This window comes from Mus musculus, chromosome 5, assembly GCF_000001635.26.
Source record: "Mus musculus strain C57BL/6J chromosome 5, GRCm38.p6 C57BL/6J".
NCBI lineage: Eukaryota > Metazoa > Chordata > Mammalia > Rodentia > Muridae > Mus > Mus musculus.
Genome location: NC_000071.6, coordinates 14,205,067 through 14,228,297, shown reverse-complemented (window position 1 = coordinate 14,228,297; position 23,231 = coordinate 14,205,067). Strand labels below are relative to the sequence as shown.

General features: G+C 37.3%; 1 protein-coding gene across 1 annotated transcript in view; it reads right to left on the bottom strand.

Annotated features, from left to right (window-relative positions):
- The window catches only part of Sema3e (sema domain, immunoglobulin domain (Ig), short basic domain, secreted, (semaphorin) 3E), a 231,414-nt gene that overhangs the window by 28,392 nt on the left and 179,791 nt on the right, over nucleotides 1-23,231 (bottom strand). The window contains exons 5-9 of the mRNA NM_011348.2: nucleotides 17,914-18,007; nucleotides 3,892-4,011; nucleotides 2,603-2,745; nucleotides 1,768-1,882; nucleotides 1,594-1,663 (exon numbers count right to left, since the gene is read on the bottom strand). Of these exons, the coding sequence (NP_035478.2) occupies nucleotides 1,594-1,663; nucleotides 1,768-1,882; nucleotides 2,603-2,745; nucleotides 3,892-4,011; nucleotides 17,914-18,007 (542 nt within the window). The remainder of the gene's footprint in view (nucleotides 1-1,593; nucleotides 1,664-1,767; nucleotides 1,883-2,602; nucleotides 2,746-3,891; nucleotides 4,012-17,913; nucleotides 18,008-23,231) is intronic.

Sequence of the window (23,231 nt, the reverse complement as noted above, 5' to 3'; positions counted from 1 at the left end):
GCTACCATTTTCCTTTAAAAAGTCATTCAAAAAGTTGTGTATATAACTTCCAACTGAAATCTATTCTAGGAGTATTTATTTCACAAATGAGTATATGTGATACATTACTTTATAGTACTCTTCCATAGATACATGAAATTCAAAAGTGCAAAGAAGAAACGTAACATATCTATAAGCTTTAAACTTGAGCACTGCATTTTCAGAAGAAGAGCAGATGATGAGGGTTTGTTCAGTCTGAGTCTATAGAGGATGAAGACAACAAGCACAAGGGTGTGAGAACGAACACTCCTGACTAAGGTCTCAGGGTCACACTTGGACAAGGATAGCAAGTATTAGTGTTCTGGGATATTTGATCACACTGTGAACCTGAAATTGTGTCGTTTACTGGAAAAACCTATTTCTAGTTGTGGTGTGGCTCAGCCTTAGTACACATCTTTAATCCCAAACAGTGAAGGTAAAGTTAATTTGTAGCTTGCACCCAAGTTTGAAAGTGATGTCTACGTGAGTGGCAAAGTGACAAATCAGAAAGATTTGCCAGAATAAGATATGCTCAACTCTATTGAGAACAGAAACAAAGACAGGGTACTTAAGAGAGAGCAGTCCAGAGAGAGAGAGAAGGAGAGGGGGCAGTTAGTTATACAGATACCGCTTGCAGAGAGAAAACCAGCAGTCACAGGTGAAGATAGGACAAACCGGAAAATGAGGAAGAGCCAGAAGATTAGAACAAATTGCCAAAGTTACTGCGATGCCGAGGAGAGTAATCCAGTGAGAAACTGAGAGAAGCCAGATTGAATTAGTCATCTTGGAGAGGACTAAGAACAGCTGACCAGAGACCAGAAGAGCTATGAATGGTGACCTTATTCAACAGTAAGGCTGAAAACATTCTAGGCCAAGATAAGATTGTGTGGAGGCTGGAAGCTTCCAGAACTAGGCCTAGGCTAGCGGAAGGAAGCAGTAAGTCTCAGAGACAACAATTACATCAGGTGAATTAAAGATACTTTTACATATCATAGCACTGACATAAACTGAAGTTGGACGGGAGAGTCATTTCCAACAGTAACAGTAAATAAAAGATACAATGCTAAGAACTGCCAATGTAAATGCTGAGATCTGCCAAGGGTATTATTTGCCATGAGAAAAATCATAGATTAAAAAAAACAAACAAACTCCCAAACTGAAGCTGAACAGTTACCAGAGCACTTTGAAATCCGGAATGGATTGGAAATTTTCATCTGAGAAATAAATTAAAAAATTACCCTTAGACCTGACAGTGTACAAGTAATATCTCATAACGACCAATCAAAAGTGTCAAATGGTTGCCCATGAGTAATTAAAGGGATTGGGAGTGTGGTTGTATGAGGATGCCAGGATGTTACAAACAAAACAATAAGGTCTAGATTTAGATTGTAGCTTTGAAGCTGAAAGACAGACAGCTGCAGTCCGGGGAAAGAAAGAGAAGCCAGACACTTAAAGCTGCAGAGAGAGGATGGGCATGACAAGGGGCTCAGCAGTGTTTCTGACTAATGTACACCATGAAAGGAACTACAGTGTGACAAATCTTCTATTGTGTTTTACTGACTATAAATTTCTCACCTGGTAGTATTAAACAGTCCAAATATCACTGGATTCTTAGGATCTCTGGTCGGCAGTAAAAACACATCCTCTGAAAGAATAAAAAACCATCCCATCATTTTGGATTTTTAACCTTCGATTCATGCAAAGAAAATGTAATTGTTTAAACAAATTAGTTCCTCCAGTAATTGTTACCTAGTTCGTCAAAGTATGTGTCGATTCCATTCATTCCCGGCACTGAGCAAACCAGCCGCGCTTTAAGGAAAGTGCTCCACTTGTTCACCAGGATTCTCTGTCCTCCCATGTCATTCTGTGAAAAACAAAATGGACAAACAAGGACTTCAAGGGCATCTACCAACCAAGGTTTAATATGGCGAAACGAGCAGACGCTGTGGCTCTTTTTATTTACATAGGAAAGTTGAGCAAAGTTCTCAGAAAGCAAATACTGCCTTCCCACTTCTCCCTTGCGTTGTCTTATCAATGCAGTACTTTTTAAAACAAAGGTTGTTTAGGTTGAGTTTCACCGTATATGAGGCGGTGCTCCAGCCAAGAGAGGTCACTGGAGCCACAGACTTGGAGTCGCACAGGTGGTAACGAACTGTTGGGCGTGGGTGCTAGGAAGTAAATTGAGGTCTTCGCAAATGCAGCAAGTACTCTTAACTGCTAACCTATGTCTTCAACCCCTCAGTGCAGTGCTTTCATTCAAACACTCTCAATACTTTTTGAGACAGAAACCCTGTCTCAAAAAACCAACCAACCGACCAAACAAACAAACAAAGATGTTATGTATTTCTAGTTGAAGACTATAAGAGGACACAGAGCTGTGTGTGTAAGGAAGGGCTGTGGACCGTGGAAAAGTTGAGGGACGGGACACAAATATAATCAAAGCATGCTGTATGGAACTCTCAAAAGAACCAACGAAATGGTAAAACAATGTAAAACAATATAACAGAGGCCTGGCTATACAGAGGGAGGTGAGGGAGGTAAACTGAGGAAATAAAGCATAACGCCATGGTCGCGCCAGCCTCACCACGCACAGCCGCCCCACTCGGGTGTAGATCGTGTGGGCGTTGTTCTCCGCCTCCAGCGCCTTCTCAGTAAAGAAAAAGTACATTTTGTTGTCATCTCGGTCTTCGTTATCAGGAATCATATATGAACCTACAAATTTTGGTTCTTCAGAAAAAAACAAACATGAAAGTGTTAAAAAATTATACATGTAATGGTACAATGAAAAAGTCACCCCCCATAAATTATTTATCAACTGATTGTCAAAGTGTCATCCACTTGTGAGAAAATACAAACGTTCTTCAAATTTTCGATGATTATTGAAACATAGATCATTATTCTTGTTTATGTGCAAATCAATAGACATTTTAAAATGCAATTTAAATAGAAACCGTAAGAGTCAGGGTTTCAGAAAACATTATAGTGTATGTTGCAAACAAAATATATTTAGTGAAGAAAAGCAGAAAGCATTATTAAAACAATCTATGAATTTCTTCTCAATCTATATAAGGTAAATGGACATGTAAGCTCCATATTAAAAATTTAAAAGTAGCTTGTTATTTGTTTTTAATTTATACATAGCTTATCAATGAGCTCCATGGAAGATCATTTATTTTTAAAGTGAGAAATTTAAGATTTTGTCTTTATAGTCTACAGAACCTGAGTAGGTGGCTTTGATTGATATGATCCTGAGCATTTGAATGATAATATATATGCGTGCTGAAACTCAATCATGGACTTGTGGAAATTATGAATATGCCCAATATAACCTGGTACCTTCACTCCTAGATACACCAGTATGTGACAAAATATAAAATTCACATATATGTGAACGTAGATGTAACATTTATATGTTTATATATGTGTAAGTTTACACGTAAGCTTATATATGTGTGTGCATGTATGCATATGTATATATATATTTTACATTTCTGGAATCTGGTTAGGGGATGCAAGTGATACTCCTGAAGTTTTATCTCCAAAGTGCAGCATGATCCTATTAAAGCAGCAGGGGGCGCCATCAGGGTCGCATTGATGCCCATTAATGCGACAGGCAGAAGCTATTAAATGAGCCTCTACTTTTCATATATTCAGCTTGTTCTTTTTATTTAACTCTTGATATCTAAGCATTGCTATAAATAAACTTACTGCATATTAGGGTATTTTATATATAAAGTGATAAACAACATATGTATTTTGGACTCGAGAATATGATAGCTATAATGGCTATTTTGAGTTAACATTTTTTATTATCAAAATCACAGACTCAGTCATGGACCGTAGACTCGTTTTCCATTGTTTCTTCACTTCTACCTTTCAGGAGCCGCTCATCGTCATGCTCAGTGCGAATATGGCCTAACTTCCCCATGCTGCGGAAGATCGCCGAGTCTCTGCCCCAATAGTCACTGTAGAGTCCAGCAAACAGCTCATTCCCTGCAAAGGCGACCCAGAGGAAGACAAGTCAGTGTCCGTCCCCCAATCCGAGGCTGGGCAGAAGCCACTGTCAGGACAAACATGCCGGTTTAACACATATTCAACTTGAGGTTGTCAACAGTATCGCTCAGGGCAGGAATGAAACCACCACAGAGAGGCGCTGGCCTCTTCGCTGTGTATCCTGGGAGCCATTTCTTTCTGAACTGAAAACGCAGCACTCAGTGTTAAGAGAAAAGCGCTGGGGGACACTGGTGAATGCTGACACCTATTTGGTGACGCTGTCTCCGCTATTCTTATTTTGGCTAACTTTTTCAACCTCGATACCAACTGTTTTATTGTGATCGTTGTATGGGGATGACGTGTGATTCAGTTAATTCGAGTGCTTCTTATACCAAATCTGAGGATTTAATATGAGTTTACAAGGATTTTAATACGATAAGTACGAAGTCTGTCGAAGCAGTATCTACAATCATCCAATACGGTGAGTTTGTAGCTGAGTCAGAGGAGACTGGTAAAAAGAGCTCAGGATTTATCTACAGTCAGCAGCACGAGTGACTGCAGCACGAGGAGCAGCAGCGGATTTGAAGCAAGGTCCTGGGAATTATTTAAGTTTATGTGGGACCTTGAAACATCACAATGTGTTTTCAGAGAAAGAAATGAAGACATTGACGGTAGTTTAGGAGGAGAGAACAAGATTCTTTTCTGACACCTGAGGGTATGGCTGGACCGCAGAAATGCTATCATCACCTAGGAGGTAGGGGACTTTGAACGCTCTTCCTTCTCAGAACCACAGACTATAATCCCTGTGCATCCGCGAGCCCAGGAGGCCCGTCGCTGTCCTGATCTGTCCCAGATGAATGCCTCTGGCAAAGATGCCAATAGTCACAGCATATCTCTGGGAATAGGAACTGCTTTTAGAACGGTTAAATGATCCCCTTGCTGCGTGCCCAGAACTGCAGCTGGCACTGAAAATCAACACAGAAAAGACGATGCTTGAGAGATACCCATTTTTCTTCTTCTTCTTCTTACACTTGTATACATACCTATGCATGCGTGTTGGCATACACTAGGCTGCAAATGTGTTTGCCAGTATGTAGAAGTCAGAGGTCAAGTTTGGGTGGTTCTCCTTGTGTATCTTATTTCTTCTTGTCTTTTTTTGCATCATCATCATCATCACCATCCTTTTCATTGCTACCTGAGACAAGTTCTCTCCCTGGGACTCAGACCCAACTAGAGTGGATGAACAGTGAGATCTGCTGGTCTTCTTGTCTGTGCTTCCTAGGCACATTAATTAAAAGGACATGCCAGGCTGGACTTTAGACTCTGAGGCTCAAACACAGGTTCGCCAATCCCTGCTGAAGTACTTTGCTAGTTCAGCTTCTCCTAGTCCTCGTGATGCTCTTCCAGTAATGACAATGTATCCCCCTAGCCCCCGTGATGCTCTTCCAGTAATGACAATGTATCCCAAAGTGTACACTGGTGATTTAAAGAGCTGCAGAGTTTGAGAAAGCTCACAATAATCACATTTCTAAATGAATGTATCATTTTTTGCTCTACGTTTTGAAACTAATACCAGCAATCTTGCCACTATAAAAACTTAACCGGGTGCTGGAGAGATGACTCAGCAGTTAAGCGCACTGACTGCTTTTCCAGGGGTACTGAGTTCAATTCCCAGCAACCACCAGGTGGCTCACAACCACCTGTAATGGGATCTAATGCCATCTTCTGGTGTGCCTGAAGACAGCTACAGTTGTACTCACATACATAAAATAAATAAACAAATAAATTTTTTTAACCAAATGTATTAACTCAATTATGAAAATCGGAGGTACTGCTACAAACTTAATTTATTAGATTTGTTTCAGAGTTTGTGTTGTTGTTATTTTGCCTAACATAAAATAATTAAAACTTTTTTATCACAGGGATGGAAATAAAGAGGAGCCCGAGGAAAAGAAGGTCCAGCGGTAGGCCCAAAGTGGGATCCAGCTCAAGAAGTTCCAAGGCTATTAATGAGGTTATGAGTGCTCACAAAAAAGGGACCTAGAATGACTGCCCTCCGAAAGACCCAACAAGCAGATGAAAAAGTCAGATGCAGATATTTGTACTGAACTAATGGGCAGAAGCAGCTGACCCCTGTTGTTGAATTAGGGAAAAGCTGGAAGAAGCTAAGGAGGAGAGTAACCCTGTAGGAGGACCAGCAGTCTCAAACAACCTGGACCCCCGAGATCTCTCAAACATTGGACCATCACCCAGGCAACATACACCAGATGGAGTGAGGCCCCCAACACACATACAGTAGAGGACTGCTGGGTCTGTGTTCATTCAGAGATGATGCACCTAACCCTCAAGAGACTGGAGGCCCCAGAGAGTTTAGAGGTATGGTTAGGTGGGTGGTAGGGGCATCCTCATGGAGACCAGGGGTGGGGAGGAGGTATGGGAGGGTAGACGGGGTTAGGTAAGTGTAAATAATAATAATAATAATAATAATAATAATAATAATAATAATAATAGATAAAATAATTCAAATTATCCATTTATAGGTTAGAAAGTTAGATAAGTAGTCAACTGAGTTATATAGAAGGCAATTTATAAAGATGTTTATTTCCAACAAGAGCTAACTACTGATTGTTTTTTTTTAAATAATTGTTTTGTTATACCAGTGAGAAATAGGTTAAGGAGTTAAATCCAACTCGAAATTTTAAAAGAAGTATTTATAAGTATTATTGCAATAAACTAATTTTCATTATTTTTTTAAAATAGCAAATATAAATGAGACCTTTTGTCTACAAAACACGAACAAAATGGGTGTTTAAAATCTATATATGAAAAAAACTATATATTGTAAATTAAATGTATTCTTCTTAAAAAACAATCCACTCTTTTGTTTAGTTTGATTATTTATTTTCAGTTTCCTATTTGCATGCTGCAACAAAGCAATGCTTATTTAATGTTATTTATTTAAAGATTCAGTTTTGAACTAGGCAAACATACTTTTCAAATGCTACCTTGAAACAGACTAAGTAGAAATGTATTCTATGGACTCTAACTTGAGTATTTGCCCTTTTATTAAGTCTTGATATCACAATTCTGTAGCCAGGATTCGGGATTTCTAAGAAATTATCCTCTTACAAAAGTTTGGAGCAGAGACTGAAGGAATGACCATTCAGAGACTGCCCCACCTGGGGATCCATCCCATAAACAACCACCAAACCCAGACACTATTGCGGATGCCAACAAGAGCTTGCTGACAGGAGCCTGATATAGCTGTCTCCTGAGAGGTTTGGCCAGTGCCTGACAAATACAGAAGTGGATGCTCACAGCCATCTATTGGATGAAGCACAAAGTCCCCAATTAAGGAGCTAGAGAAAGGATCCAAGGAGCTGAAGGGGTTTGCAGCCCCATAGGAGGAACAACAATATGAACTAACCAGTACCCTCAGAGCTCCCTTGGACTAAACCACCAACCAAAGATTACACATGGTGGGACTCATAGCTCTAGCTGCATATGTAGCAGAGGATGGCCTAGTCAGTCAATAGGAGGAGAGGCCCTTGGTCCTGTGAAGGTTCTATGCCCTAGTATAGGGGAATGCCTGGGCTGGGAAGTGTGAGTGGGTGGGTTGGGGAGCAGTGGGAGGCGGGAGGGAATAAGGGGTTTTCGGAGGGGAAACAAGGAAAGGGGATAACATTTGAAATGTAAGTAAGGAAAATATCTAATAAAAAAAAAAAAGAAAGAAAGAAATCATCCTCTTGGTCTATGTGCAGGAAAATAACCAAAGTCTGTAAAGGTGGGACAAGTAGTAGAGAGAGTAAACGCAGCTCCTGCCTCTAGTAGAGAGCTTTCTTGTTAGTAGCCTGCCCTTCATTCTGGACATATATTCACCATCTTGTCAAATTTACATTTAATATAAGAGCTATTGTCTTTTCCAAAAAATGTTACAGCAATGCTTTGCTTTATTCTGGGGGACATATGCTACTTTAGTGGCACTTACTAACTATGTACAAATATTATATATCATATAAAATATATACTACATAATGTAGCATGTATTGTATATTGTTTATAATATAATATATAGTATAGTTATATATTACAAATTATATATATTATGTACAATTATGTGTTCATGTGTATAGTTATTTACATATATATGTATGTATGTATATATATGACATCTTTCTATAAAACTCTCCCACTTTTAACTTATCTTACACTTCCCCTACATCCATCTCTCAAATTTATGCTATTTTCTTTTGTAACTATTTGTTGTTATAAACACATGTACTCATGTGTGTGTGTGCTTTTGTGTGTCTGTCTTCTTCAGACCACATTTACTGTGGATCATGTGTTCAGAAATATAGGTAGTGTTGACCTGTTGAGCACAGGAAATCAGGAGACCCTGCAGAAAACGGGATCTCTCTCCCTTATAGCCATCAACGCTATAGTTAATCCTATAAACTACAGTAATGATCAGCCCAACAAGATACGCCAAGAAGGCAATACTAACACTAATATCTTAGGGATAGCTAACAGCTGTCTCATTAGACTTGAGACCTTCTCAGTTGGAGACAACTCATGCCTGTAACTGAAAACCTAGGCAAGAACCCATGGATAGAGAGATCACAGGCCTTAGAGAAGAAATACTATCACCATTTTGCTAAATTAACCCTGTATCCAACTGTTTCTAAATACCTATCTTAATTGCCACAGATCAGAGAAGCTCTGATTATCTGGTTATCAAACAAATGTCTTTTGGCCATGAATAGAGGCTCTTATAGAAATGCATAACTGATCAAAGGACAGACTTAGTGACTCTGAAGTATCAATCCCAACATGCGACATCTACAAAGGATCAGGGAACACTGCAGAAAAGAAAGATCATCAGAGTTACAGAACCCTGAGGATGCCTGTAAAATAAAATCTCTGAGCATGACAGTGGTACTGTGCATCTCTGAACTCTCGACAGCTTGGATATGAGCTTCCAACACACACACCATGAATGAAGGATGGGCTCACAGGACTTCACTTGAGGGTATAATTTTCATAAAACAAACAAGAAATGGGAAAACAAATGAGCAGAATGTTCACAGTCAGCAATTCAGAGTGAAAAGTGTCAAGTGCCCAGTTCGCTCCTCTCGCCCTTGGGTCTATATTCAACTTCTCAAGAAAGCAAGTTTCAATAAGGAGAGAGGTCTGCTGTGTTCGTGTCAAGTATCACCATATACAAAGTGAGAAGTGTGGTAATAAGGAAATAAGATAAAAAGCGATAGAATCTACATTAAAATATAGATGTATTTCTATGAAGACCAGGTCTTTAAAATATAACGATTATTTTCCTTTCCTTCAGTTTCAAAGTTCTGCTTGTCTTGATCAAGGCCAAACAATAACCATATCAGCCAGTAGATGGCAGCCCTATGATAGCAAATAATGTATTATCTAGGCAGGTTGTATCCTCCAAGATGAGATATTTTCATTTTTACCCAATTTCTCTTTTTGTAGTTAGATGAAAGAAAATACTTCATGAAAATTCAAATAACTAAATATAAACTTTTTAAATTTAAATTTCAAAGGAGCTAGCCAGGTGCTACGCACCGTAAGCTATGGAAACAACCAAATGTGTTTGGGTTGGCATGTTAGCTGATCCTCAGGAGAAAACGTTTCTGCTTTCATGTTTTATTATCATTGTGAAAAAAAACAAGAACAAAAACCAAATCAAGCTATAATAGTGGGTACTGTGTTTGGCAAACCATTCCTTGCCTTCATTCATCAAAACCTTGAAAGAAGATAATACAATACCAAGAATTATAAATAAATTAGAATTAAGCTTTAGGTATGATTAATAAATAATTACTTAAATGAGAGAAGCTATTCTATATTATATTAAAGAAAACAGCACTTAAAGAGAGTAAATACATTTTAAAAATACTTCTTAAAATTATAAATATTTGGTGTCATTAAAATGTCAAGTCAATATTTTGTAATTTCTAGAATGAAACAAATGACATCTAGGTTAATGTTATTTTCCTTATTTAAAAAAGGAAGTAGATTCATATGTGGAGTAAAATATCCTTTAGTGTTTCAACAGTAAGAGCTTAAATATCCAAGGCTTTAGATTTCTATGTCCTCTTAGACAAAGTTTTAACTTATGTCCAATCTATTTTGATGTTTTTGAATAAAAACAAGTAGATTTTTATGCCAAATGAATTTTAGTTGTTATAGAACTATATTTGAATGGTAAGTGATGTTATATTAATATTAGGTCGCTAACTCATTATACAAGAACAAAAGACGTGTTTTCAGGACATTTTGACAGGAGGATATAACTTATTATACTCAATTCTAATCACTACACATAGGTAGCACTGTGATGGATATAACTTTGCACTGGAATCAAGCTAAATGTCCAGCTCTAAATCTCCAGTTTGACCCTGAGAAAACTGTTTATTGTCTTAACGTACTGGTTACTTGTGGAAACCACGGGGTCTCCCTCTACTCTCTGTGCTACCATTTATATGGCTACTGTTCAATTCCTCCACAGATCCTTTCTCGATCGCTTGGTTCCACCTTGAGCCCCAGGCTTATAGCTAACATACCAATCATCTTGCTGTGTTTCAACTGGCTCTTTGTGTACTTGAGATTGTACTCTGAGATACCGATGAACACCTTAATGAATTAACAATCACATGTATCTAAACCTCCCTTTAGGTGTTAAATGCTATAAAATATAATAGAAAGTTTTCCAAATAAGACTGAATTTATTTTTACCTGAATTATTTATTTATTTATTTATTTATTTATTTATTTATTTTTGAATTTTACTCATGAGTAGAGTAATTAAATCATTTCCATCTCTTCATCTGTTACCTCTAACTGCTCTGTGCCCCTCCTCAAACTCATAGATTATTTTTTTAGAATGACTGCAGGAAAAAAATCAATTGATAGGAATCTATCAGACACTTATATGAATTAATGAATTCTTGAATTTTTATTTTAATCTTAATCTTAACAATTAACATTAAATGTGAATATTATAACGGTGTTAATTATTAATATTATAGCACTAATGAATATCATAATTTAAAATCATGAAGCCTGAAATTCCATTATATTTTATCATTTGTCCACAGTAGTAGCAGCCTCAAAACGTTGTTGTTATTGCAAATCTGTGTATATAATAAATTGTAAATTCCAAATTCCAAAAAAATAGAAAAGGTGATTATTCTAAGTCATATTTCAAAACAAATACACTGTAAAGGTAAAATATGCAATAAACACTTTTCTGTATATCTGTATATTTATTCTGTATACTTATTCTTATAATGGAATTCTATTAGTAGTTTAGATGTAATGTCCCTTTATTATTTTAGGAAACACAATGTGAATTTAATTAATGGACTGTATATCCTCTGAATTTTTATTCACGATGTAGGAATACATATTTTAATTGTCTAGTATGAGCAATTCACAATAGTGATTTGCAACCTTCTTATTTTAGTTAACTCAAAGGTTTCTCCTATTTATTTCAGCTAGCTGTGGGCATTTGGTTTTTTGTCTTGCCAATTGACTAGTCATACCCATCATTAAGAAAGTGGTTTCTGGTGCAAAAATGTTAAAGAAAAAGAGTGGTCATTAGCTGACACTCATGTCTGAAGCTGTATTTGCTTGGTAGGCAACCAGTGACATCAATCAATCCAGTCATGGTCAATTAAATTCATGAGGGACACGATGGAGACGTAAGCTCGGCCAGTAGGGATAGTTTTAGGGCGACACTGAGTGTTTCTTTTCCTTTTCCTTTTATTTGAGGAAATAGTTTTAATATAAGCAAAGTATTTGAATAGCTCTTTGGAGACCCAGCTATGGCCAGAAGCTGCAGGAAGCAAGTCGACAGTGGGCATTTTGCCAATGTGAGGGAGCAGCAGACTTGAATAAGATATTCTCTGGGGATGGCAAAGGGGTAAGGGAGTAACTAGAATTCTCTATCTATGCAATTGATGGGGTGAATTCGAGAAATAAATATTCATTCCGAACTGCTCTTGATATAAATATACTTAATTCACTGGAAATGATTACTCATTCTTAAAATCGTTGCCACTAAGAACTTGAAACAATTGCTTATGTTTTCCTGATATGAGCTTCAATTATGTTCTGTTCAATTAACATTTATGTTTAATGCATAGAACTGGTAATAAGATATATATCTAAATATAATTTTCAATAAAATTTCAAAAAACTTTAATATTTATAGACGTTGTAGTTTTATTAGCTGAAAACCTCACACTGGGACCATAAATGTACAAAAGGAATCAGTTTAAAATATTTTAAAATTTATTGTATATGTTGTGTGTGTGTGCATGCGCGCAAGCAGATCAGAATGAGAATATGAGTGTGTTTCACAGAACACACGTGGAAATCAGAGGATATCTGTCCTCTTGTGCGATCCACAAATAAAACTCAAGCCTACAACCAAGCTTGTGTTCCAAGAACTCTTAATCTGCTAAACCATCTTGCCACCTCACCAAATATTTTTTTTAATGTTGGCTATTTACTAAAATCAAATATTAAGCCTTCAAATTGTATCCCTGAGAATGTCCTATTAAGAGTTAACAGATGCAGAGCTGAGGAAATGGCTTTGTGGGTTAGAGCAGTTCCTAGTCAGGCATGATGACAGAAGTTTGGATTCTGGATGCCCATGCAAAAAGCTGGCATGTCCTCACACGTGCCTAGTCATATACACAGAAACGTACGATTGGAGACAGGATGGTTGCTGGGGCTTGCCTGGATACCAGGCTAACTCCAGGTCAATGAGAAACCTTCTGTCAAAGGAAAGAATTGCAAACTATTCATGTAGAACAATCAACATCCTCACTATCTACTACACACACGAGCAGAGGCACAGGTACCCATAAACACATATGTGCCTACAACACACATACATGCATACACACAGGTACACAAACACACATAAAAAACCATGACACAGCCAAGTGGTTTCTCTAAAAAGTTCCTTTCATCTTCGTAAGGTATACGTATTTCAGATGTGATAGGATTACAATACAACAGAAAATCTAACAAAATTAATGGGGAAAATAATACGTAAAATATAAGTATCCATATGATTGAAAGAGAGAGTACAAGAAAGACTAAGGTATATTGCCTTAAACATAACAGCTGAAAAGAAAGAAAATATAGGACACAAAGAAAACAGTTCACAGATTCTGATTTTGCTGACCACCAAATAATGTGCTTATTATTTTTATTTTACTAGATAAGTGCTAAGTTGCTTCAGGATATTAGAAAGCCACAAGGAAGTAACACAGCAACCGAGTTTAGTGCAAATCTCAGGTTGTCAATAGCTTTAAATTGTTAATTACTTAATGGTTATTAAAACAGCTTTTGATAGAATATTTGTGAATACCCTGGGGAATAAAATTGGCTAAACACATAAAAAATATTGTGCTTGAGGAGTGAGCTGTTATCTATGCTAACAAAATACATCAGGTTTCAGTGACATTTGAAGAACAAGCTATACTAACGTTTAACTTCAGTTTGATTAGATTCTGATCATAGGGAGCAAGACACCATATGACCATTGAATTCTTTTTAACAGAAGCTGTTATCATTTTATTTCAAAATTTAATAAAAGCCTGCATATTGAATTCTTTCACTTTCTTAGTAATAATATTCAGTTTTACTCCAGAGATTCCTAAGTAAAGAGGATTACTTAACTAAAATTAAACTTGTATCTAAAGTTAAGACATAAACAAGCATATTGGTACACACCTTTATTCTCATAACTTGAAAGGGAGAGACACAAATGGATGTATGTGAGTTTAAGACATGTATAGTCTACATACTGGGTTGCAGGCTGGCCAGGCTACATAGTGAGACTCCAGTTCAAAACTTTTAAAAATGCTATATAATATTCATTGTTTTGGAAGAATGCTTGGGTTGAAGAGTGGAAGCACAGAATAGAGGAGAGGACATGGAGAGGAGTAAACCACATTATAGACCACTTGAAGAAGTCAGATAGAAGCATACTCCTAGAGGAGCTTCCACCCATGTATGGGACATATGCACATTTGAATTCACAGTGATTATGAGAGTATGCACAGGGCCTGTGTGAACTCAACGAGACAAAATTCCAACATGGAGAGGGCAGGTGGACAAGGAGTCCCATGTCTAGAGGAGGAGGTATGAGCAATTGATTCCTTGCCAGTTGAAAACCATAGCTCCAAGAGTATATTGGCAACACAAACTGGATTTGATGGGGATGAGAAAGAAGGACACAGACTTGGGTGGTTAGGGATAGGAATGTGATCTGGAAAGAGTTGGGAGAGGAGACAGCATGAACAAAACACATTGTGTGAAAATTTTTTTCAAAGATTAGAAATGATACTGTTCATCTTGTGACTATTGCTCTCTATCAGTATTTTCTCATTATGTTAGTCTTCATGAGGCATTCATTATCCATTGTGTGTCACTCAGGGAACAAAGACACAAGGAATGATTAGAAGATGGCAGGTCCTCTTTGTGCTGGGCTCCTGATTTAATCCACCAGAACAGAACAGGTGTGGTATAAAATACATTCCCCGTTAATACATTCTTCTTTGTCCGTGTAGGCAACACCAAACTTGCCAAATCCCAAGTCAGGGAGCTCAATTTTTCCAGCTCAATTTCTCCTGCTTTTTCAACTAAGTGAATTCTTTTTACTTCCTATCGTGTAAAGAGCTGTGGCTCACATAGGTTATCAGGTTTCCAGTCCAGTGGCTACAGCTCTTTCCACACGGAGTAAATGATCTCCCAAGTACTTTTGGGATGAGGGAGATTGGACAAACGTGAAGAATTTTATTTTTATTTCTTCTCATTGGAGGGATTGTTCTACAACTTGTGTTTAGCTTGGAGAGCTATTTTTTATTTGATTTCTCGTCTGAATAAATAAAACAGCCCTCAGATGGCAAGCACTTCACATTTTAGCACAGAGTAATTCGATTTTAGTAGTTCAAAGAAATTCACTTGGCAATGTCCCTTCAGTAATAATACTCCTCTTAAATACTTGAGCTTTAAGTTCCCGAGTCCATGAATAAACAAGCTCTGGAGAGACTGTCCCTTGAGTGGCATAGATGGTTATGGAAATGACCACATTCACCACTTCAACAAAATGCTTGAATGATTGGTCTTCACTTCCAAACACTTGAGGATTTCACTGTATAGGAACGTACGGTGTGTAATATCCAACCTCAAATCTTTTTAATAAGAGAAATATCTCAAAACTTGTTTTCTGTTTGCCAAAGTTTCTCAGTCTGTATTCCATCCAGACATTCAGTTTATCAAATGTAAGCATTTTCACTCAGATCCTGCCAGTTCCTGTGGAATGTCTAGCAAATATGGATATAGTATTCAACAAGAATGCCATTCCTAATGTTGTGATTACTACTGTCTAAGCTGTCTTAACAGCACTGTTTTTATATTTAAGGTCTCTTCATGCTCTACATAAACGCACACACACACACCACATTTTGTGTACAAATTTATAAAAGAGATAAAATATTTTTAAATAAACATTTTTAAATTGTACATTTTAAAAATACATAGTCAAGTCTCAACTTACTACATGAAATTCATATTTTAGAATATTTTAATTATAATGTTAATGCCATAGCTTCTGACTAATAAAGATTTTATTTCTCTACAAAATTTTTCTTGTTGGTCTGAGAACAATGATCCAGATAGAAAAGTGTAGTGAGCAGAATACAGAGCTTATCAAGTCTTGGAACACTTGAAGTAAACAGGGTTTCCAGCGTACAGTGTGAATCAAGTATAGCATATTTTAATTTTATATTTTTAATCTTGATTGTTATTGTATGGGTGTTTTGTTTGCATGTGTGTCTGTGTATATGTGGGGTCAGAAGAGGACATCAGAGTCCCTGGGACTAGCATTAGAGAAGGTTGTGAGACACTGTGTCAGTGCTGAGATTTGAACCTCAGAGCTCTGCAAGGGCAACCAGTGTCTTTAAACAACAAGCCATTTCTCCAGCCCTTCAGAGTATATTTTTAAACATCAGCAAATTATTCCAAGTTTTATCAGTTTTCTTAGAATATGATGTCTCTACAACTTACAGTTTCTCATTTTTTTCCAAGAGAAATGAGCACTGATGGTCATGAGAAATGACTGAAAATATACAATGAAAATGTAATAATAGCATCTTGTTCATAGGGACCCTCAGAGTCTCTCCATTCTAAGAACTCTTAGCTGACTTGTTAGGTATCAGGAATTACTTCCATCCATTTTAGATATAGGAATTCTCATGTGGTCATATTGTTGCAATTCTGAAGTGCTTTGACTTTGTTTTCAAACCTAAATAATACAGAAAAGCGTGCTTCTTTATTGTAGAAAGAGAGATCTTTAGGAAACTCATTTAATTAATCTGAATTAAACTGCAACATCTATCACACAGCACAATCTCACTGCATTCTTTCAATGCACACATTTAGTGTGAGTTTGAGCTGATCAGACTATAGTTTATATTTTCGCTTAAGAATAATTTAGATATTCCTAAAGACATGAAACTCAAGAAAAATGAAGACTGAAGTGTGGACACTATGCCCCTCCTTAGAAGTGGGAACAAATCACCCTTGGAAGGAGTTACAGAGACAAAGTTTGGAGCTGAGATTAAAGGGTGGACCATGTAGAGACTGCCTTATCCAGGGATCCACCCCATAATCAGCATCCAAACGCTGACACCATTGCATACACTAGCAAGATTTTATCGAAAGGACCCAGATGTAGCTGTCTCTTGTGAGACTATACCGGGGCCTAGCAAACACAGAAGTGGATGCCCACAGTCAGCTAATGGATGGATCACAGGGCTCCCAATGGAGGAGCTAGAGAAAGTACCCAAGGAGCTAAAGGGATCTGCAACCCTATAGGTGGATCAACATTATGAACTAACCAGTACCCCGGAGCTCTTGACTCTAGCTGCATATGTATCAAAAGATGGCCTAGTCGGCCATCACTGGAAAGAGAGGCCCATTGGACACACAAACTTTATATGCCCCAGAACAGGGGAACGCCAGGGCCAAAAAGGGGGAGTGGGCAGGTAGGGGAGTGGGGGTGGGTGGGTATGGGGGACTTTTGGTATAGCATTGGAAATGTAAATGAGCTAAATACCTAATAAAAAATGGGAAAAAAAAAAAAAGAATAAGTCTTAAGAGAAATCAAAAAAAAAAAAAAAAAAAAAGAATAATTTAGATAAATAGGGACAAGGAAATGGCTGAGATGATCTGACCTAGATCTTAACATCTACATGGTAGAAAGAATGATTAAACACCTGTGTATTGATCTCTGCATGCGCACGCATGCGCACACACGTACAGAGACAGAGAGACAGAGACAGACAGACAGACAGAGAATAAATGTAAGATAAGAATTTAAATAAATAACTTTAGATTGAGTTTTTGCTGAGTATTGTGGATAATCAAAAATGTAAAATAAGCATACAACAACCACACATACCCATAAAATTTTCTAAGTTATTTCATATAGTGAGATAGAAAATTGGCATATTTTAAAATAGTTGATTTTTTTGGCTATGCTTTTATACAAACCATTATAAAGTTATATTTCCTGAATGCTAAATGCCACCATAAAAATCATTCTGTTTTAAGTATTTGTAGATGTTCGATTTTCATTATGAGACATAAGTACTTTATGGCATCTGCAGTTAATTTTAGAGTCAGATTACCAAAGATAGCATGACTTGAAATTCAGCATCATTTCTCCAGATACCAGTTGATAGATTCGGCAAGGCAAAGTAGATAAAGACATGCCAAGGAATTTATGGAAATTGGAAAATACATTTTAAATCACCATGGCTGACACCTGATGTCTGTGTCAAAGATAATTACCAACTAGCGTGGACACAAAGGAGGAGTTGGGGTCAAAAGGACATCTGCCCCTTCCTCTCTCAGATCTGTGTGACTCCAGGTGAAACAGGGGTTCCTGGAAAGAAAACAGAAAGACATTGTGAAGGTGCCAATTGTGATAAGAGTTTAATTGCTCACATAGAACACAGTAAGTTAAGTCACTAACAACTTACATGGTGTCATCGGGACCCTGATAAGAGGAAGATATGAAGTTACACGTTGAGTTTTATAAATAAGCAAAGGCTTGGCAGATGCTCATGCAAACTCACTGCTGTCAGATGGGACGAGAAAAATTAGCAAGTTTTCTCAACCAGTTAGATAATGTTAGCTACACTGAGATAAGCCAGCTAAATAGTCCAAAGAAGAAACAAGATGAAGAAGGTACTGAAAAAGAGGCTCAGTCTTACAAAGAGAATTGAGGTTTTTATCCCTAATGTGGCTTATTAATTTTTAGAATAATTTGGAAAAGAGTAAGAATAGAATTTTCTACCAATAGTTTAGAATATTTATGTTAATAATTTTCATTAAGTGTTATTAAATATTCAATACTGATAATTTAGAATGATTAGTTCATAATTTCATTACAATGTACATATATGAGTTAATGTCCTATTCTATTCAGTATTTCATTTTTAATTTGTAATATGTTGTCACATTAATAAATCATTAAATAAGATATTTCCACAAAAATACAATTATACAATTGCCTTCTATTTCATGAATGTATTTACAGAAAAATTCCCTGGCTGTTCCTAGACTTCACAATTCTCATTCATATATATTTTAACATCCAGTAAGTCTGCCATAAGTGTTTGGGTACAAGAAAGGCATATAAGAAATTAGCAATAATAACTGTGAAACCTTTTGCAGAAAAAAATTTTCAGTAGAACATTCTGTTAGTAAGGGCTGTGTAGTCTGCTGGGAGCACACCCATGGCAGCTGACCACAGTTGAACATGCTTCTCTTAAGCTTTACTGTGAGTTTCTGGGCACCCCATTACCTCCTGTGTCCTGTTCTATATATTGCCTTTTCTCTGTGTGGTTGTCTAAGATCACTATCCATTTCAAAACCCTTCCAGTAAATGCTGAGCTCATTTGGTCCCTGTGGCCATCTGGTCTTATTTTTGAATCTGAAACACTGTCTTGTAGAACAGCACAGAGGTATGGCTGCCTCACTGGGCTCAGCAGTAATGTGTTCTTCTTCAGCTGTGGTACACAACTTAGAAGACAGTATAGATGGCAGTAAGCTGGGAGATCCTTCTTTAAGTGTTTGTAGACAATAATTTTCAGAGGCAAGAGAATAAAATTGGCCAACTGAGAAGGAGTTATAGATCTTACAAGCTAACATTGATACTGAGAGGTTCATATAAATTTGCAGAGCAAACCCATGGCACTCCATCCAAGATAGCAAGTGTGTGAGTGTGGGTTTTGCCTGCCCCTCCAAGTCCCGTCACTTTGTGAAGTATTTGAGAAAACAAACAACAAAAGCATATAAAATTTAAAGGCTATAGAGAACTCATGAAGAAAATTCCAAGATGTTAGCTAATGTCAAAATCTTCTATAGGTTAGACCTCTGTGATACTTACCTTCTCATCTCAAGCTGCAAATGATGTTATTGTGTCTAACAGATAGTATTAGACACCTTAGCACCAACATTGAAGGTGTTGGAAAGTGTAAAAAGAACATTGCTCATTTTTTTGAGGAAGAATCCCACAGTGAGTTTGAATTTCACATGAGTGAAAGAAATCGTAAATGCAAAGGAAATAGTAATAAAAAGAACTCCTAGATTTGTGGAATAGGAGTTACTGAAGTTAAATTTTCTTTAAAACTTTGAGAGTTTTCCCTAGTGGAAATCATCACATAGGCTCCTGAGGCTTAGACTGAATTTTGGATTTCAGCATGTGTCTGATCAACCAAGAAATCCATAGCCTTGACATTTTGAAAATAATTTAGTAAATGGATAATCATGCTGGAATGTTCATCCTATGTGAAGCACATCAATGTAACATCTGCCCCTGTCAGAGGCTGTCAGAAGATGTAGACTCATTAAATCACATTCCACAGTGAGAAGACATAAATGTTAACACTGAGTCCTAATATAGCCTTAGACATTGTTACAGTTTGTATGTTCTCAGCCCAGGGAGTGGCACTATTAAATGGTGTGGCACTGTTGGAGTAGGGGTGTCACTGGGGGTGTGGGCTTTAAGACTCTCATCTTAGCTTCGTGGAAGTCATTATGCTGTTAGTAGTCTTATGATGAAGATGTAGAACTCTCAGCTCCTCCCACACCACACTTGCCTGAATGTTGCCATGCTCCTGCCTTGATGATAATGGACTGAACCTCTGAACCTGTAAGCCAGCCAAAATCAGATGTCCTTTCTAAGACTTGCCATGGTCATGATGTCTGTTCACAGCAGTAAAACCCTAACAAGACAGACATCAATACCTCATGCCAGACAGCATTGAGAAGGACCACGACTAAAAGCGTTTCCCCCTTTTCTTGGAGATTTCATATTTACTTGTTCAGTGGCTAAACCTGGGTCAACAATGTTCATTTTAAAAACAAAATGTTCATTTTAAAAACAAATTAAACTTTTTTATTTTACTTCACCTCTCTAGTAAAAGCCTATATTCTTGTTACCCTAAAAGTCCATCAATCTATCAATTCGGTTTTAAAAACGAATAAGTTTGCAACTTCTTCTTTTTGGTCCACGAATGAAAATATTGTCTTATTTGGGTTTGTTTGTATACTTGTTTGTTTCCACGCTACTGCTCAGAATGTGGGAAATCTTCTTGCAGAATTTTAATATGGGTGCTCCAGACATTTTTATATTAATTATAGTATGTCTTCAAAGTACTGCTACATCTGCTTTTAAGTTCATTCTTGAGCTGCTGAATCAGATGAAGTCATAACAGTATGTTCACTTTTTCTTTACAAGGGCTATTATAACATGCTTATTACAGAGGATGGCCTAGTCAGCCATCAGTGGGAGGAGAGGCCCTTGGTCTTGTGAAGATTATATGCCGCAGTACAGGGGAATGCCAGGGCCAGGAAGCAAGAGTGGGTGGGTTGGGGAGTAGGGTGGGGGGGGGGGTGGGTAGAGGGGACTTTCAGGATAGCATTTGAAATGTATATGAAGAAAATATCCAATAAAAATAGAAAAATGTAAAATAATAATAATATGCTTGTTAAACACCTGATAGTAAAAGCAAGCAAAGGACTAAGTTTACTGCAATGACCTGAATTCTGAATTAAGTCTCTGATCATAGACAACATTGTCTGAAGTCATCATTTCCTCTCCTTTTGAGGTATCAGCATCATCACCACCTCCCAACTGCCTATAACAAATATTTAAGTGGCTGTCAGACACGTTGCCTAAGTGAGTTATCTGTACTCACAAGCTTCCTGACAGTTTAGAGCAGTTAAAAGTTAAAGCAAGAATAAATCAGAAATAAAATTGTCACATACAACGTCAATGGTGCTTTATGATATAAAACAATTTTTGTGTGTGGTTAAGGCTAAATAACCCTAAAAAGAGTTTGCCTCTTTTATGAACACACTGAAAATAATCTAATTTTTAAACTCATCAGTCTGCTGATAGCAAGTATAAAGTTCCTAATAAATAAATAAACCAGAAGACAGATAATTTAAGAAGGCGCATCTCATCGACTCTACTATTAATAGAAATGCCACAATTTTGTTCCAATTTTATATCATCTCTGAGACTTTTCATTATGTCTTCTGAAATAACACAGTTGCAATCAATTTTGTAGTATGTGTCTGAATTTTCTAGAACTAAGTCAGAGATACTATAACAGGCACAAAAATGGAGACACAGAATTCTTGTCTGGCTTAATTCCTAGACTAATACTACCAAAGACATTTTGAAGATGCATAACTTAAGGATTTTGAGAAGGGGAGACTACTTGATGTTCTAGGTGGATATCATATAATAACATAAGTCCTGAGAAAGATTTGATGATTAAAAACAGGACTATGTAATGGAATTTATGATAGAGGAAGTAAGGGCCACCAGTGCTTCCTTTAAAGATGGCAAATGGGGCAATACCAGCTCACAGTTGATCCCTCAAAGCTGCTGATAACGATAAAGTAAGTTCCCAATTGGGCAGTCCTCTTAACATCTCAATTCTCACCTAGTAATTGCATTTTAGGTTTTCCCTTAGAGAATTATGAGCTAGACAATATGGTGTTTCTGCCATGAAACTCATGACTGTTGTAATGGCATAGAAAAAGTTGTACAGCTCTCAAGAGGGAGTGTGGTGCTTGCCTGTCTTTTTTTTGTCTCTTAAACTCTGTGTTCTAAGAGTTCTCTTAATATTTTCTCTACATAATGCACATTGCAAACCAGAACCATAAAACACATTCGTATCAAGATCCTAGACACTGGGGTAGGAGAGATGGCTCAGTGGTTAAGAGCACTGACTGTTCTCTCAAAGGTCCTGTGTTTAACTCCCAGCAACCACGAGGAGGCTCACAACATCTGTATTTTGTCAAAATTGCTACGTGCCTGTGCTTTTCTTTTGCTTGGTTCTCTATCATGTTAGAAAATATTCACATCCACAATCTAGTCTGATGGTTCTTATCCTTTCAGTTGCCTGGCCTGAGAGCTCACGAGCCTTCAATCTTATCACAAATGCATATCTCTCTCATCCTTGCAATTGCTTAGATGTTCTATGGACCTAGCTTACCATGTTCTCCCCAAATGTTGCTACAAAGTTACTCATAATGTAAAAAGTATTTTTTGACCCATACAGCCCCCAAGATTTGAGCATAAAGCGTACATTTTCCTTTTGTCTATTCATCAGTCTCATGTCTTTATTTTTTTTCAGCATGTATGTCTAATTTCCATATTATTAAACCAAATCTCATAATGACAATGGAGAATATCATGAATTACATGACACTCAAGACTGTGGGTTCAGAGTCCCCAGCACCTAGGGCACCCACTTGAGATGGCTTGCTCCCTACCAGATTCCTGGCATAAACATGTGCCACACTTTCCACATAGGAAACAGGATCTGAGGTCATGTAGCCCAGGACAGAGTTCTCCATACTAACAAGGTATCTAGAGGCCCTGAAGTTTTTGCCAATAAGCATCCCTTCGCAGAGATTCCTTCCTGCTAAAGGTATTCAATCTTTGGTCTACCCTGAGAAGGTGGAAATGTACCCATTTTCCACAATGAACAATCAATAAACATTTTGGTACAAAGGACTGTCTCTTCCATCAAGAATCTCCATGGGGAACATGGAGGAGGCCTTCACTTCCTACAGAACCCCCT